General features: G+C 50.5%; 8 protein-coding genes across 8 annotated transcripts; 4 read left to right on the top strand and 4 right to left on the bottom strand.

Moving 5' to 3' along the window:
- Positions 1 to 248: 248 nt before the first annotated feature.
- PFICI_09215 (uncharacterized protein) lies at positions 249 to 1,785 on the bottom strand (the record flags this gene model as incomplete). Its single annotated transcript, XM_007837796.1, has 2 exons — positions 249 to 949; positions 1,008 to 1,785. 2 exons carry the CDS (start codon positions 1,783 to 1,785, stop codon positions 249 to 251), a joined length of 1,479 nt encoding a protein of 492 aa, XP_007835987.1.
- A 779-nt stretch (positions 1,786 to 2,564) lies between these two features.
- Positions 2,565 to 4,159, top strand: PFICI_09214 (uncharacterized protein; the record flags this gene model as incomplete). The annotated part of the gene is made up of 4 exons (XM_007837795.1): positions 2,565 to 2,839; positions 2,911 to 3,380; positions 3,451 to 3,687; positions 3,747 to 4,159. 4 exons carry the CDS (start codon positions 2,565 to 2,567, stop codon positions 4,157 to 4,159), a joined length of 1,395 nt encoding a protein of 464 aa, XP_007835986.1.
- Positions 4,160 to 5,091: 932 nt separating this feature from the next.
- Positions 5,092 to 6,336, top strand: PFICI_09213 (uncharacterized protein; the record flags this gene model as incomplete). The annotated part of the gene is made up of 1 exon (XM_007837794.1): positions 5,092 to 6,336. One exon carries the CDS (start codon positions 5,092 to 5,094, stop codon positions 6,334 to 6,336), a length of 1,245 nt encoding a protein of 414 aa, XP_007835985.1.
- Positions 6,337 to 6,438: 102 nt separating this feature from the next.
- PFICI_09212 (uncharacterized protein) lies at positions 6,439 to 7,790 on the bottom strand (the record flags this gene model as incomplete). Its single annotated transcript, XM_007837793.1, has 5 exons — positions 6,439 to 6,472; positions 6,538 to 6,766; positions 6,876 to 7,117; positions 7,188 to 7,465; positions 7,557 to 7,790. The coding sequence occupies 5 exons, from the start codon at positions 7,788 to 7,790 to the stop codon at positions 6,439 to 6,441; spliced, it is 1,017 nt and encodes a 338-aa protein (XP_007835984.1).
- A 554-nt stretch (positions 7,791 to 8,344) lies between these two features.
- On the bottom strand, positions 8,345 to 11,776 carry PFICI_09211 (Leucine--tRNA ligase; the record flags this gene model as incomplete). The annotated part of the gene is made up of 2 exons (XM_007837792.1): positions 8,345 to 11,647; positions 11,708 to 11,776. The coding sequence occupies 2 exons, from the start codon at positions 11,774 to 11,776 to the stop codon at positions 8,345 to 8,347; spliced, it is 3,372 nt and encodes a 1,123-aa protein (XP_007835983.1).
- Positions 11,777 to 12,350: 574 nt separating this feature from the next.
- PFICI_09210 (uncharacterized protein) lies at positions 12,351 to 12,856 on the top strand (the record flags this gene model as incomplete). Its single annotated transcript, XM_007837791.1, has 3 exons — positions 12,351 to 12,606; positions 12,664 to 12,725; positions 12,782 to 12,856. The coding sequence occupies 3 exons, from the start codon at positions 12,351 to 12,353 to the stop codon at positions 12,854 to 12,856; spliced, it is 393 nt and encodes a 130-aa protein (XP_007835982.1).
- Positions 12,857 to 13,116: 260 nt separating this feature from the next.
- Positions 13,117 to 13,756, bottom strand: PFICI_09209 (uncharacterized protein; the record flags this gene model as incomplete). The annotated part of the gene is made up of 2 exons (XM_007837790.1): positions 13,117 to 13,608; positions 13,688 to 13,756. The coding sequence occupies 2 exons, from the start codon at positions 13,754 to 13,756 to the stop codon at positions 13,117 to 13,119; spliced, it is 561 nt and encodes a 186-aa protein (XP_007835981.1).
- A 159-nt stretch (positions 13,757 to 13,915) lies between these two features.
- PFICI_09208 (uncharacterized protein) lies at positions 13,916 to 15,246 on the top strand (the record flags this gene model as incomplete). Its single annotated transcript, XM_007837789.1, has 3 exons — positions 13,916 to 14,213; positions 14,353 to 14,754; positions 14,828 to 15,246. The coding sequence occupies 3 exons, from the start codon at positions 13,916 to 13,918 to the stop codon at positions 15,244 to 15,246; spliced, it is 1,119 nt and encodes a 372-aa protein (XP_007835980.1).
- Positions 15,247 to 15,523: the final 277 nt, after the last annotated feature.

Here is a 15,523-nt window from a genome sequence, read left to right as displayed (position 1 = left end):
TTTTAGCTAGATGATGCTTACTGCATTGATGTATCGTAATAGACATGGTAGATTTTATCAGGCGGGTGACATTCCCGAACAAGAAAAAGAAAAAGGCAGCATACAATCTGAACTATATTGAGCGCGAAAAACAATGTAGATACTTTGAGAGCCAGGTCTTCCATCAAGCATGGCAGTTATGTTCATAGTGATCGATTTTAAGCTCATCTCATTATTCTTGTTCATCTGTATACCAATTACGTCTAGTTCTATGGTCGCTCCTCAGAGACAAAGATCCCCGTTGTCACGTTGTGATATTTCACCCCAACTTGCTTCCATAACTCCATTATGTCCGCTTCGGGTCCAAACGAGGGGTAGCTGTACCATGTTGCTAATGGTCCTGAGTCTTTGACCTGGTATCGGAAAGTATGAAAGGTCACATCTTTGGAATCCCACCCCCGGAAATCTAGTTCCATGAACTTTAATTGGGGCATTTGGAGTGCAGCCCGTGCAACAGAGCGGTAGAAATTGTTCATCATATCGGGCATGGCACGTCTCCGCAAACTGTTCACAGCTTCATAATCAGAGTCCTCAGAGTCTTCAGACTCGGAGTCGCCCTCGGACTCACTCTGCGATTCCGGCTCAGCGTAGTCAAACCGCCACCGCCCGTCTGGTGTGCTCAGCCTTAGTCGCATGTGCAGATGTGTAAGGAACGGCCAAGCTGGCCTATTGTCTGCATCAGTCGACTGTGTTGACCAAAACTCGTCACCGATAATGAACATGCTTAGAGTGAGATTCTTGGACCTCTGCGACAAACCACGCAGACTGACCGTCAAGGGATCATCTGTGCCCTGCGGTGTAAAAATTACCGGCTCTGCGGAATGGTTCTCGTGAAGTTTATTGTCAGTCTCTTGGTGGAGAATCAGCATGTCAGGCACAACCTCGAAATCTTGTACCACTTGCGCTAAATCTGTTGGGCGTGATCAGTCAATCTGCACTCTCAGTGACCAGGGCATAAAATTTCGTACCAGCTCGAATCCGATGTCTCCTGTCAGAATAGTCCCTTGGGTCATCCCACACATGGCCTGTAGCGGCCCGGACATTCCGTAGCCGGCCAAATAGAGCACATACAACAGCAGGCGCAAAATGACGTGCCCCCGAGGTATGTGGTTTGTCTATAACGTCAATGACAGACACTTCAGGCAGGCTCGCAAAGGTGTGTATATCTTTGAGCTCGAGGACAGAGTTTTCATAACGTTTTTCGTAAATCTGCTTCCACTTGGGCCGAGGCCAGAGCTGGCGTTGTCTCATTTCTTCTGGAGGGGCATAGTGCTCGTCGCTTGGGGACATGGCCACCAACCGAACGGTCAGTCTACGGTCCTTTGGCAGATCCTCCATCTTCCATTTTGCCATGTGTTCAATAAAGGCCTTGATTGTCGCCGTGGTGATGACGCTGTTGTCGAGCTGTTCCTCTGGCGTTTCCACTTGACCCCAGGCGGCATCGAAATAATGCGGGAGAATGACCTGTAGATGTATGCTTTGAACGTAGCCGCGACGGCGCGGCGACATGATGGTGTTGGCATCACTTAGCCGCTCGAGTGAAAGGAAGAGTATTGCAAAAGATTCGCGCTCGATGATATCCTGCCAGAATTTGCATACGCTCGCATACACGGGTGCATCCTTTGTTAATGCCCAGCGATGGTGAGAGATTTCACTACTACGATCCACGGTAACAACGGATCTGTGCTCGTGAATGAGAAGGTCGATTATTCTGCGCATCACTTCGGGAGGGAGGGTGGACGACATGGTGGCACAAAGGCGGATGCGAAACAAAATGTATCTTATTCAGATCGAATATGACGTGAAAGTGTGCGTTTCTGGAGATGGTGAAGTTGCGGTGACACCACTGGATTAACAGAAGGAAAAGATTCAAAGACCAGCGACGTACTAGAAAAGAAACAAGCTTGTATGTAGGTAGGTAGTAGTAATTTGTATTTTGAAGGTGGGATTCGGGCTTAATTATATACTAATGTAGTCCAATGGGGACTAAAAGAGCCTTTACAACTAGCACTTGAGCTAGGTAATGTAGATATTTACGGAGTATCAAAGCTTAATGACTACTAGGGACTAGGTGCCCTTAGGGTGGTGACACCCCCTGCAATGGGTCCGTTGTTGAACAAGATGTTGACTCTATCAAAACAGTCAGGTACAAGAGTCAATTCAGCGGGAAATTCAGATGCATATCCATGAATATTGGTGACTATGTAGTTGCTTACTTCTGAAAACGACAATAAAACGCTACAATGTAGATTATATTCAATGTTTTTACCAGCTGCTTTGCTAATGATGCCACCCCCGCAGCGCAGTGTCGGTTCAACGCAATGTTACCCCAAAAGTTAAAGCCGAAACACAGCCGCTCGGTAGTACTGTGATCGCTCTCACTCATCTGGGGCGATTAGTCAGAGTTCGGCTGCGGCAGTGAGTGAAATCAAATAGGTATGTATGTAATCTGATCAATCCGTCGTCTCCATGTGCATACTCACCTTTGTCAATTTCATCTGCTCGAGTTCCAAAGGTTGGCCAGAATGGATACCTTGGTCGACACGCTCCCCTTCTCTGATCGTCACGCTGTGTCCCGGCTCCATGTGATTGTTGTGGGCGCTGGTATCGCGGGATTGGTACTTGGTCTGGGTCTTTGTAAATTCGGTCATGAAGTCACAATCCTGGAGCAAGTCCGAGAAATCGCAGAGACCGGAGCTGGTATCCAAATTGCGCCCAACGCATCGCGGATTCTCAACAGGTTTGATATCCTAGAGGAGGTAATAAAATATGCCAATGTGATTGAAAGAAATTCAATAAGGTCAGTGTCACTTTCATGTTGCAGCCCACCCCTGTAGCATGTGTGTATTCTTGTGCTGAAATTGCTCCCAGACGATACGCGAATGACGACGAGTTGGGGTCGGTACCAATCATGCCCGCAGTCGGAAAAGAGTATGGTGCACCACTATTTGTGATCCACAGAGGAGATCTACAAAGGGTATTGCTAGATGCTGCAAAGCTTCGGGGTTGTCGTATCCTTACCTCTCACCGCGTCACTAGAATAGATGAGTCCTTCTCGGCACACGTCCAAGTCAACGACTCGGAGTGGCTTGAGGGTGACCTGGTCATAGCTGCCGACGGTATCAAGTCTGCTATCCGCAGTCAAATATCCGCAGCAGACAATTATGAGTCCCGGGCCATTCCAACTGGTGATGCGGCGTACAGATGTCTCATACCCCGGGAGACAATGACACAAGACCAACAAGCTATGGAGCTGCTCCAGCATAATGTGGCTCAAAAATGGATAGGCCCGGATGGCCACATCATGGCATATCCTGTCAAGTCCAATCAAGCATATAATGGTAAGTCACTCCGTTATTTGCTCAGTCGCGCACTGTTTAGTCAATGGAGTCAGACTAATTGATTGGCAAGTGGTATTCTTGCATCTTGCCGAAGATGAGACGTCCACCCAGGAAGGAAAGGAGACACCTTGGACGACTACGGGTGACAAGAAAGAAATGATGAGTTTCTACAAGTCGTGGTCTCCTCTTATCCAGAAACTCCTCAGCTATGTGCCAGAAGGCGAGATCAAGAAGTGGACATTGAACAGCCACCCGCCACTACCAAGTTGGGTCAAGGGAAGGATAGGTCTCATCGGGGACGCTTGTCGTAGGCCCTCAATGGCGTGACTATTCATACAGGACTATGTATCTAATCGGCCTGTCTAGATCCCATGTTACCCTACGTCGCGCAGGGCGCAGCGAATGCCATCGAAGATGCAGGAGTCATCGTTGCGGCTCTTACCTGTACTGACAATGTAGAAGTGGCGCTCCAAGTATATGAACTGGTTCGAAAAGATAGAGCTGAAAAAGTTCAAGCAAGCGCTGTGAGGAATAGAGAAAATCTTCACCTACAAGATGGTCCTCAACAAGAGAAGAGGGACGAGGCAATACGTAGTGCAAATCGAGGTGAAGGCCAAAACCCCGATTTGTTGGCGGACAAGGAATGGCAGAACTTTATGTGGGGAGTTGACGTGATGCGAGATACAATTGAGCAGTGGGATGAACTCGTGGTTAAAGCAAAAGAAGAAGATAATTCTCGTGCCGCCAATGCAGGAACATATCTAGGTTGGCAAAGCTGAGAGGGAAGTGGATGGACCAAGTGTATTGCGCACTTGTTCAATTCACGACGACGTCGAAGTCCTCAAAAGGATTTATTCAATGATCATTGAATACTATATGGGAAATTCTTCGATCAAGTGGCTGCGACCAGAAGGAAGAAGAAAAGTCGAAGGACGCTTGGCTGGCCGTCAGGCGAGCTTTCAACACTAGATAGATGGACGGGCTGTACTAGAACAAGCTTATCTATTTTTATCCATCAACACGGGATAATCCGTCAAGCCTCATGGAACATGCCATGTGGTATAGGGTATAGCTCGACTTTAAGAACAAGTGCAAATGAATTGAAACTTGAGGAAAGCTAATTATTAGCCACAAGAAGTCTCAGCCTCACCAGCCTCTTCGAATCAGGTGCCAGCTCATCGATGATTGGCAAAGTCTATTTCAGCTCTTCAGGTGCCGAATCCCATTTCTCATCGCCCGATCAAATGGTATCCATTCTCATTTATAGAAACGATGTGGTCGTTGGCGGTCAACAATATTTCCACTACAGTTGATATCATCGTTTCATATGAGTGGCCGCAGAAAGCTTACAAGTTTTGCTACCTTGCCGTCTTTAGCCAATGCGCGACGTCTCGATTCTTGAAGAATTCGCGCCCAATCGTCAGACGGGCACAGAAGCATCAACCTTTTCACTTTGAACCAGCCACATGTGCAAATCCTTTGTGCTGGTGCTAAGTTTCGCCAGCCTCACCGAGTCAAAGTCTTGTCCATACGCATGTGACGAATTTGTACCAGAAGATTTCTGAATATGTATATAACTATCTCGTCGCATCACATTCCCTTCATTTCCAAAATCAATTTGATATACTTTATCTGTTCATCACGTCATTTTACATCCGATAAGTCCTGTGCTGAAGAGTCTACTCAGGTACCCGACTAAATCTATCTCAGCATGCCTGCAAAAAGTTTTACTCCGAGCCCAGACGAGTGGATCAAGCTCTATACTCTCTCCCTCTTCTCTAACGCCGTTGCCAACCGTCAGGGAACAGAAGCCGCTTTGCAGCAATGCATGGAAGACATATTGCCGAGTGAGATAGAAAACCTCGACAATAGCTGGGCATTATCCTGGGGTCCCCGCGTCTACAAAAAGAACAAGCTGGATATTCACAACGGCCCAGACAATGTGTGGTATGCCGCTGTCAATGAGAGCGAAAAAGTCGTCGTCGTGGCCGTTGCGGGCACCTCGACCAAGTCACTGCAGGGCTGGGTCATAATTGATTTCAACGTGGCCCAGACGGTGGACTTTGAGGAATGGACCGGGACTTGGACCTCTGACGAGATTCCCAAGCCCACACACAGTCGTCCCGAGGCGGAGCCTGCCGCTCGAGCTGCCATGGGAACGTGTGTGGGTGTCTGGAACGTGGTCAGCCATACCTCGAGCGCGACTGCGCCTGGCACCACCATTGGCCAGTACTTGGAAACTATGAAGGATTATACCGTTATCTTCACCGGGCACAGCATGGGTGGTGCCGTTGCCCCTCTCACTGCTCTAGCACTGCGCCAGTCACAGATTGTGCCAACCAACAGCACCTGGTATATTCTCCCTTCTGCCGGAGCCACGCCTGGAAACCAAGAACTAATCGACATGATGACCGCCCAATTTCCACCCGGCCCTTTACCCAGTCCACCAACAAAACAATACGCCGTCTTTAATAGAGACTTGTACAATACCCTCGACGTGGTCCCGCAGGCCTGGTCTCTGGACCCGTCGTCTGACCGCAACGTGAACAAGATCAATCAGATTTACGCCGGGATCGGGGAACTCGCAGCCGGCGATGTCAAGCGGTTGGTCAATGATCTGGCGGTGCTGTCTCGCGTGTCCGGCATCAAGTACGTGCCCATCGCGGGCGTACCCTTTACCCAGGATCCCTTTGACGCAGGATCTATCGAGACTCTTGACGACGTAGCCAGACAGGCCGTGACTGAGCATGTCAAGGCATATCTGGATTACTTTGGCAACACGGATGCAATAACCAGGTTCTCTGACAGACTTCGAGCGCATCCTGGGGTCAAAGGTGCTGTGCTTCAGATGGCATCGTCCGCGCAAGCGGGAGAGATGAGCGACGGCAAGGTCAAGTTGGGACAGGAAGCGGCTGTGCATTCTCATAGTATTGGGATAGGCTCAAATGTCATTTGATATCCCATGCTACCAGTGTATCGACTGCTGTGCAATTACAAGAAATCTACATGGTTGACTCTAGGTAGGCTATTGCAAGAGCACGAATGAAGAGTCCCATGATCAAGCCGTCGGCTTTCGTCCATATACAACATAACTATAATATGCCATGTCAGTCACCAGGATCTAATTATGTACTGTAAACAATCGCTCTTGACTCACAAGGGCCAGTATCCATGAATACTTTCATCCATAAACTCTTCCTTGCACTGCTGCACACGAACCTCAATCTCGGGCGGCGATAGTCCTTTGCCTTGCAGCATCTTGTACACCAAACCCTGTGCATTGTCTAAGAGCACACGCTGCATGTAACGGCCAGACTTCTTGATGCGCGGATTCTCGTGCCAGCCGTTCATGGGCCATGGAAGTTTGTATTCCTCGACATTGATGACTTGAATTGTCAAAAGACCACCGCGTCAGCTAGTTCAAACACTAATTCGGGGAGTGTTCCATGCGCGATCGGAGCCTCGGTTTTACAGCTAAGGGAAATTCGGACTTACATCCTGCCTCAATGAGCCACTGCTTATAGCTCTGGGCCACCAGTATATTTCTCCCCATGGCTGCGGCTCCCTCGACAGCCATCTGCCAGGTGCGCTCAGCTACAGTCCCCCCGGCGCCGAGGAGGAGCGGGCCAGCATCATGGAACTCGATCCATCCACCTGGCGCCAGGCTCTCGTATGCCTGCTGAATGACGGACTGTGGTTGATCAAAGCACGTCGTAACCAGGCGGAAATGTATGTAGCTTTCGAGCAAGACACGAATCAGCTCTCATGGCCAAGGGGACTTGATTTCGTCACCCAGTCGATACTCACTCGAAATGATTCTTTGGATGCAGCCATGGCTCCTCGGCATCCTCCTGAACAAAGTGGCAGTTCTCGGGCCTACTATCATCGGGCTGGATGCGGGACAGATCCGTGCCCAGCACATTGGCAGTCGGGTACAGGCGCGCAAAGTCCATAGCCCACAGACCCGTCCCCGTCGCCACGTCCAAGACGTTGCGCGGCGGGCTCTCAAAGGGCACCCAGGACAACATGTCTCCCAATAACGTGGTCAAGCCAGCGTGCTGAAAGTCCAAACGATCTTGCTCAATCTATGTGGGTACATGGTGAGCCATCATATAGGTAATTTGGCATCTATTGACGGCTTATACGTGGGAAACGGTGAATCCATGGCAAACATACAGGATCATTGGGCAGAAAGTACTTTCCTTCGCGATATCCTTGGTATGTGCGCCCATTCAGATCATGAATGGAGCCTGCTTCCAAAATTGAAGTTCCGGTCGACTCGTGCGTGTCGCGCTCCGTATTCATCAGGAGATTGTTTGGCAAAAAGTTCTCGTCCAATTGTCCAGCTTGATTACCGTGCAGGACCCCATCTTGCTGTGTGTTCTGCTGGTTGTATAGTGGCGCCGCCATTGCGTCTTCTGATGATATGAAGCGAGAAGAGACTCTACTTCATGTAACCTTCAAGAATTCTAAATCTGTGAATCGAGGAGAGTCAGAAATTCATTGGGCCGAGACGTACAGAGTGACGCGGTTGCTGCGGCAGTAATTCCAAGGGAATAAGATGGAGATGGATCCGCTTCTGCATCCGAGACCCATCTGGACTCATCTTGTTCCTTGAACGTCCCGGCCAAGGACAATGCAGGGACAAGGCCACTGGTCGAGTAATGGTGCTCATACTGATACGTAGACATGATCCCAGTTTGTGCAGACAGCATCGGGGCTCAGAGCCAACTCGGTAAGCGTACCCAGACTGTCGGTTCCTCGTCTGGTTTCCGCCTACGACACCACTCTCTACATCCAAAGTCGAATGTCCTTCGGAGGTAAGTTTAGGCGGAATGAATTCATGCATCTCATCCCTGGACAAACCTAGCACGACAAGTCTAGGCTCGCAACAAGAAATATTGTAGATCTTTTGTTTATTCTCTCGTTTTATAGTCTACCAATCACAAACATTCGTGCATAATTCATTCCACGTTCTCAAAAGCAAAGTTTGGCGCACCGGGCACAGCACTTTCAGCCTGTGGCGGCAGGCCCTCTCTTTCACCCTCACCATCACCAGCAACAATCTTGCCCTTCTTGCCACCCTCTTCCACTAGGATGACCTCGATGCTCTTGAGGCCGGCAGTCTTCTTGAGAGCCGGAATCATGGCCTTGAGAATGTGTAGCTCATCAAAGGCTAGCTTACGATCGAGGACCTTGTCTGCAGGCTCGCCGACTTGAAGACGTCGCTTGAGGTTTTGCACAAACGGCATTGCCTTCTTCATCTCGCCCATCTTACCAACCTTGCCGCTCAATCCCTTCTCGTCCTTGAAGGTCTTGCTAGCAGGATCCCACTCCTCCTTCAAGAGGTCAATGTACTTCTCCTGCCAGGCAGGGAAGCGGTCGGTCACGAAGATGGAGAGCTTCTTAGGCTTCTTGGGGTCGAATGCCGTCTCCTTGCCCTTGGCCTTCTTCTTGAGCTGAGTTTGTTCGGCCGAGTTGACGTTTGATGAAGTAGCGCGGACATATTCGCGTGCGGCCGAAAGACCGGCGTCCGTGGCGGGAACAGTGGGGAATAGAGCATTCTGGACGGTCTCGGGCTTCTTGAGAACCTCGAGCCAAATGTATTCTGACCAGTGCGGTGCTACCACGGTCAACAGGAGAGCCTGGAGCTCAATGTAGCGAAGAGCGAGGTCTTTGTGCAGCTTGATACCCGCGGAGTTGCAAGCCTCACGGTAAAAGTCACGGGCATTTGTAAAGTCATACAGACCAGCCTTGAGAGCAAGCTTGTAATCAGTGTTCTCGTAGTGCTTCTGCGCCTCGGCGACGAGAGCGTTGATTTCGTTGTTGAACAGGGCATCTTGGAACGAGTTGAGCTCGCCAGTTCGGAGCTGGTCCTGGTCTTTGACAATTTCCTCACACCATTCCTTGAGGTTGAACAGACGCAGGACATTGTTGTCAGCGACATCCTCCTCAAGGTTTGCGTCGGTAACACCATCACCGGCATCGGCAAGAGCGATACGTGTCGCATCAGCACCATACTTCTTGAGCATATCGTCCAAGGTCATAAAGTTACCGGTCGATTTGCTCATCTTCTCTCCATTCAGGGTCAAGTGACCGTTGGCTCTGACGCCCTTGGGCCAGTACTCTGGCGGGAAGATTGCAAGGTGGATGTAGAGGAAGAAAGTCAGGTGGTTGGGGATCAGATCCTTTCCAGAGACTCGGAGGTCCATCGGGTAGAAGTACTCAAACTCACGACGCATGGCCTCAAGGGTCTCCTTGGGGATCCCGGAGCCGGTAAGAACGTCGTCACCAAGCTCCCTTCTGCAGAAAATGTAGTCCCAAACTTCATCGCTCATCTGCTCGGCGCCAATGCTGCCAGTGCCCTTCTCGCGTCCAAAGATGTCCTTGTGGAGAATGTGCGCAACAGTGTAGTAGGCCATGTAGATGGTGCTGTCACTCAAACTCTCAACCAAGAATTGAGGGTCCCACGGGAGCTTCGAACCAAGACCATAGGTTCGGGCACATGCCCATTGGTTAAGCCAGTTGAGGACACCCTCGAACTGGTTCTTTGTCTCGCCAGTGTAGGTGTTGAGACCCTTGCCGTCAGTGTTGGCAACCCACTCAAGGGCAGTCTTCTTCCATGACTCCTCACCATAGTCGAGGTACCATTGGTCCATAAGCGCCACAATGCAGTCGTCGCCTGATCGACTGACGACCTTGCGCTCGGGCTCCGAGTAGGCAAAGGCCTCTCTGGCATCGATCAGCTGTTGCCTGACCTTGGGCTTGGCCGACTCGACCTTTTCTCCCTTGAACTCGCCCACCTTCAGGGTACCTTGGTAGAAACCCTCCTTGTATGCGAGCTCCTTGGCCTCCTCCAGCTGCTTGGTATCCTTGGGCGAAGCAATCTTCATCTGCTTGACCAAGGTAGGAGCGCAAAGGTCTCCGTATGTTGGTGTGTCAATGATGGGGAAGATCTCAAATTCAGCCCACTCCTTCTGAATTCCATAGTAATCGGCCTTCTTGGCAAGGTCGGTCACGGTTGCAAAGTCATCGGGACTGTCAGAAGGCACCGACGTGACAACACCGGTTCCCTTGGTAGGGAGCACAGTCTCCATGGGGAGGACGCGAACACCCTCCTTGTGAAGAGAGAGGGGAGCGTTCACAAGGGTTCCGATAAGGTCAGAACCTTGAATCTCGGCAACCTTCTCAACCTTTCCTTCGGTTGCAAAAACACCCTGGTACGCCATGTTGCGAGCAGCGCGTTCTGTCACCAGGAAGTACTCGTTCTCAGAGGCTTTGAAAATACCATAGGTGATCTTGGGACCGACAAAACAGCACGTTTGTCCGTACATGGTCTCTGGCCTCAAAGTGGCGGGTACCATGAAGACATTTCCGCTGGCAGGGATCTTGCCCTTAAGAGTCTCCCCAGCCTTGGGTGCCCATTCCAGGACCTTCAGCTTGAGAGCAGTGTATTCCTGAGGGCCGACAGCCTCACCCTCTGATCTGTCGTGGTCCATGCAGGGCTGGCCATCCTTGATGGAGTAGATGGTGTAACGCTTGCCGAACTTGATTTTGTTCAACTCCTTGAGACGATTCATTTGCCAGCGCACAAAGGCGTCGTAGTAGGGGTTCGCATCGGTGGTGACGAAGGATCTTCTCCAATCGATACGAGCACCAAAGTTGGTCAGGTCTCGGCGGCACAGAGGCGGGAAGAACTCGAGCCAGTACTGCGGGTCGGCAAACTTGTGGATTTCCTGGAGAGGAATACCAATCGCCTGCATAATTTGGAACTGATACTTCATCTTGACGGCCTTGGCTGTGGCCTTGCTCTTGGTAGCCTTGAACTTGGTCGGGTCCTCCTTTGCGCCCTTGGGAGGGGCGACGGGCTTTTCCTCAATAACGGACTCTTCCTCCTTGTAGTTTTCAAACTCTTGGCCAAACAGCTTGACCTCGTTCACGAGCTTGTCGGCGCAAGCCTTGATCGGCATACCGGTGCAGTGGAAACCCATGGGAAACAGGACTCGCTTGCCCTGCATACGGGCGTAACCGGCAGTGAACTCAATCTTGGACATGGAGAAGGAGTGGCCAGCGTGCAGGGTACCGTTCATGTAAGGGTAGGCCATGGTTCCAAAAAACTTGGGGTATTTCTCGCGAAGCTCGGCGGCGGATATCGTGTGAAGAGGAATCTCCTTGGTCGAAGGAGCATCGGGTTGAAAGACTCCATCTTGCTCCCACTGGACTTGGTACTTCTTTTCAATTGCAATCAAAGCGTCTCGTTTCTCGGTCTAGAAAACGTCAGTATGTTTAAGATTAGGTGGATGCAACCCGCCAGAGAGGTCTCTTACACCTTTCAACTCCTTGGTCTTGGACACGGTCAAGCCTTCGAGGGCCTTGGAGACGGAGGTGGCAGCCATGCTGGATAGACAAATTTAGTCGATCCGACCTCGCTGGATTTGCTTCTCGGAGTTTCGAGGACTGGAGTATTTATCTATGCGTCCTCATCGACGCCTAGACAAGGAAAGTGAGCGTATGAGTCAACGAAAGGGAAAAAGACTCGAGCCTGACACGCGATCTGGCTGCTGGAGGTGTTATTCCAGTGGCTTGCTCTGACTCAACCAAAATTCGATGCGCTGCAATAAACTTGGGCCGCGGGGTCGAAATCAATGGCCACCGAATCGGGACCAAAATTGGAGGGGCTCTTTGCATTATGCATACCAGGGTCGACATTTTATGCATTTCTAATCCCGCGTGCTTTATTTATGCTGAGGCGGTGCTCAATTCCAACGGCATTCAAGCCACAAAATCACTTTCACATAGCAGCTAGCTCCCGATACGCCATTCAAGTAATTCGATCTATCGCAAGTCCCTGCGCAGCACCTATTCAAGTCGCTTCGACATCTTTCCCCCCAAAAGTTGAAGCGACTGTCGTCAAGGACGAACTTGAGACGACAAAGCCCCGCGGATAACCAGTAACCAGAGGACACGACCATGTTTGCAACACTTGTGCGCCGAAGCGCAGCAGATTCATTCCCGTCAAAGTTGAGGAGCACAACAAGATCGCCATCAAGCTTAATCTACACAAGTCGATTCAGGCCAAAGAAGATATGGCCTCCCGACTTTTCCAAGCTGTCGCGGAAAGAGCAATTCCGATTCGAGAAAAAGTACAAACGTAGGGTAAAGCTCGCGACAGCACGGCCGCGGTGGGATAAATACGTAAAGATGGCTCAGTTGGTTACCGTGACCGGTAAGGGTGCTGTACTGCCAATCGGCTGTGTGATGCATGGCTAAACATTTTCTATAGGCGTAACTGTCTATAGCGTGCTATTTATGGATTGGAACACGGAGCATCAACCATTCCAAGGGGTAAGACATCTGATATTTCTTGTGATGTTGGCCAATATAGCTAAATCACCACGCAGTTGCGCGACAGCTTCTGGGCTGCCCTAGAGTCATTCTCTCCTACGAAACGATACGAACGAAAGAATGCCGATTAACGGAGATCTCTTGCGCTGTCAACTTCATGGAACAAAGTCATCACTGCATTTATAGGCGTTTGGGGATGGGGAGGGATACCCGTCTGATTTTCAAGTGTAATTCTATATGCCAGCTCCAGAACAACGGATGCCTCGTTGTCGGACCGAGAGTCCCGCGGCGCAACACCTTTGAGCATCAAAATCCAAAGTAGTGACCATGCCATAACTCCGAGAACACCGCCTATGCATCATGACCTTTTGTATCCTGAATTCCTTGCTCGCTACCGTCCAGGCCAGACAAAGGTTCCGCCCAGTCCTGCGCCGAGACCAGTGCTCCTAGTCTCGTTGACTGGCCTCTTTGCGACTGTGCCTTGTGACTTTACTCCGGCGACAATGCGATCCAGGTTTGTCTCAATGACTACTCCTCCTACAATCATCTCGCTCAATGCCGCGTGAAGGGTCTCAAAGTTGAAGATCAAGTCCAGCTCGCAGACGTTTTCGAACAACTTGTCAAGGGACTCGACGTAGACCTGAATGAGGTCCAGTAGGGCAAGGGGCGATTCGGTCGACGTGGAGATGATTATAAAGTAGAGTGTCGCATAGTTGCGGTAGGTGACAAGAGACGGGACGTCATTGTGCGGTTCTGAGGCCGAGTGTGAAGTGCCAGAGGCGGCGAGGATGGGAGGGAGCGGCAGGAAATTGCAAGCACCGTCGGGTCGGTTAGAAACGAGGGTGAAGATTTCGCTGATGAGACGTTGCTGAATGCTGGTATCCTACAAAGAGAGAGACTGTCAGCATTGTGCAGTACTTTTAGGTCGGCGTAAGGACAGCGAATGGGAGGTTTTGGCTTACCAGCTGAGTGTAGAACTTGGTCAGGCGGGGTTGACCCTGGCCGTTGAAGACCAGAACAGCGTTGATCATATTGAAGGGAGCATAGGAGAACACGAGTATAACGTCGCCGTGGTTGTCGGATACTGTCAGTCTCGATCAGGAAACCGAGGCGCTGCCCAGCCTATGGCTATTGTCAGCTCTACAAGTATCTGGAAGCGCGCAACGGTCCGAAGTTGATACAGGTACGCAATGCCTCTCTATCAGTCGCCTACCTTGAGGTACCCCACATGTAACCTTGCACCACCAGCCTCACAGGCAAAGAGCAGAAACAAATCTGGTAACAAGGAGTCGGCGTTCGGTCACAATCTGAAGGCGCTAGAGAGAAGCGGGCTGAGTGGGGCTATGCTAAAAGCAACCTTGGTGCAAGTCAGCGTTTCCTGGCGTACGGAGCACCAATCACAGGGCGGTACCCCCGAGACCCTGACTGGGAAGGATCTCAAAGTGCTGGTTTTCAAGGTTCCCCCCAAAGTCCAAGCCCAGCTCAGAAGTCTTTAAAGTCCGATCCCCGCGTCCAGTCTTTGTATTCCGTTTTCCCTCTCTTTCTCATCAACCACCCAAGTCACCATCTTGGGTATCATACTCCTTGCCGTCTCTAAGGGCAGACGGCACTTGTACAATCCCACTAGCATCTAATCAAGGTTCTCACCCGGCCTCAAGTGGAGGCCGACACAACATACCAGAATGGAGTCCACCATTGCAACCTACTTCTACGTCCCAAGCCAGATGCTCGCCCAGTGGTTCAGACCATCACAGCTCTTTGGCGCCCACGAACCAACCTAACCTCGCGCCGTGGGAGATTTCCGTATTTGAGCCCTCGGACTTCTTCCACTATGGTGTCGGGGTAGGGGGCCTTCACCCGGACCCTTTGAGTCTGGGTGACAGCTCCCTGTCTGACAATTGGCTCACGGGTGCCGTCGATAATGGTAGCTTCGGCCTGGATTTGACTGGACTCGATTGGTCTGAAGGCGCCCGCCCGGCGCCATTACCAGCTTTTGATATTTCACACATTTTACAGAATGATGTTTATGGTGAGTTTGAAAATACTCTTCCGATCTTGATGATCAAGGCAGAAGGAAACATATGCTGACCTCATGTCGCCAGACCACATCCTGGCTACTACTACCACCACCATGCCAAACACGGCAGCTTTGACAGTGACTACCATGCCGTCTTCAGCAAATGTCACACCTTTGCAGCAGTCTCCATCCTCCACGCTTTCTCATGATTTTGGATCAGAGACCACTCCCCCATTTTCTGCTTCCACAGAGCCAACGGGTCAACGTAATTCACGAAAGCGCTCGCCCCCGGTGGATCCTGAGACGGCTATCAAGCGTCAGCGAAACAATATTGCTGCACGAAAATACCGCCAAAAGAAGATTGACCGCATTAGCGAACTGGAAGCTGAACTGAAGGAAGTCAAGGATGACCGTGATGATCTGCGAGTTCGTCTTGCGCGTCAGGAGGCCGAGGTTGCTGCTTTGAAGAGTCTGTTCAAGATCAAGGGTGGTTTCGATGTATAATGTCAGCAGGGTAAACAGAAGTATTGTGATCAAAAGCAATGAAAAGATTTTTAATTTGCACCATCAGTCGATGTCGGCTCTTGCTTTATCGCTCATGTGTCTCTTGTAAAAGAGAATTCATTTCGGCAAAGGGAACGTGGTTTTCTTAATCACGATGCACATGTAGGATAAGTCTGACTGACGGTGCATCCAGGAGAAATGAATGTCTGCTTACCATGAAGTCGTGCAATTCATCGCAGCATTTAATTCATCGATCAATAGTGGCTTTAGCATTAAT

This window comes from Pestalotiopsis fici (genome assembly GCF_000516985.1).
Source record: "Pestalotiopsis fici W106-1 unplaced genomic scaffold PFICI_Scf_6, whole genome shotgun sequence".
Taxonomy (NCBI): domain Eukaryota; kingdom Fungi; phylum Ascomycota; class Sordariomycetes; order Amphisphaeriales; family Sporocadaceae; genus Pestalotiopsis; species Pestalotiopsis fici.
Note: the sequence above shows the minus strand (reverse complement) of the source record. Positions and strands in the feature narration are given on the sequence as shown.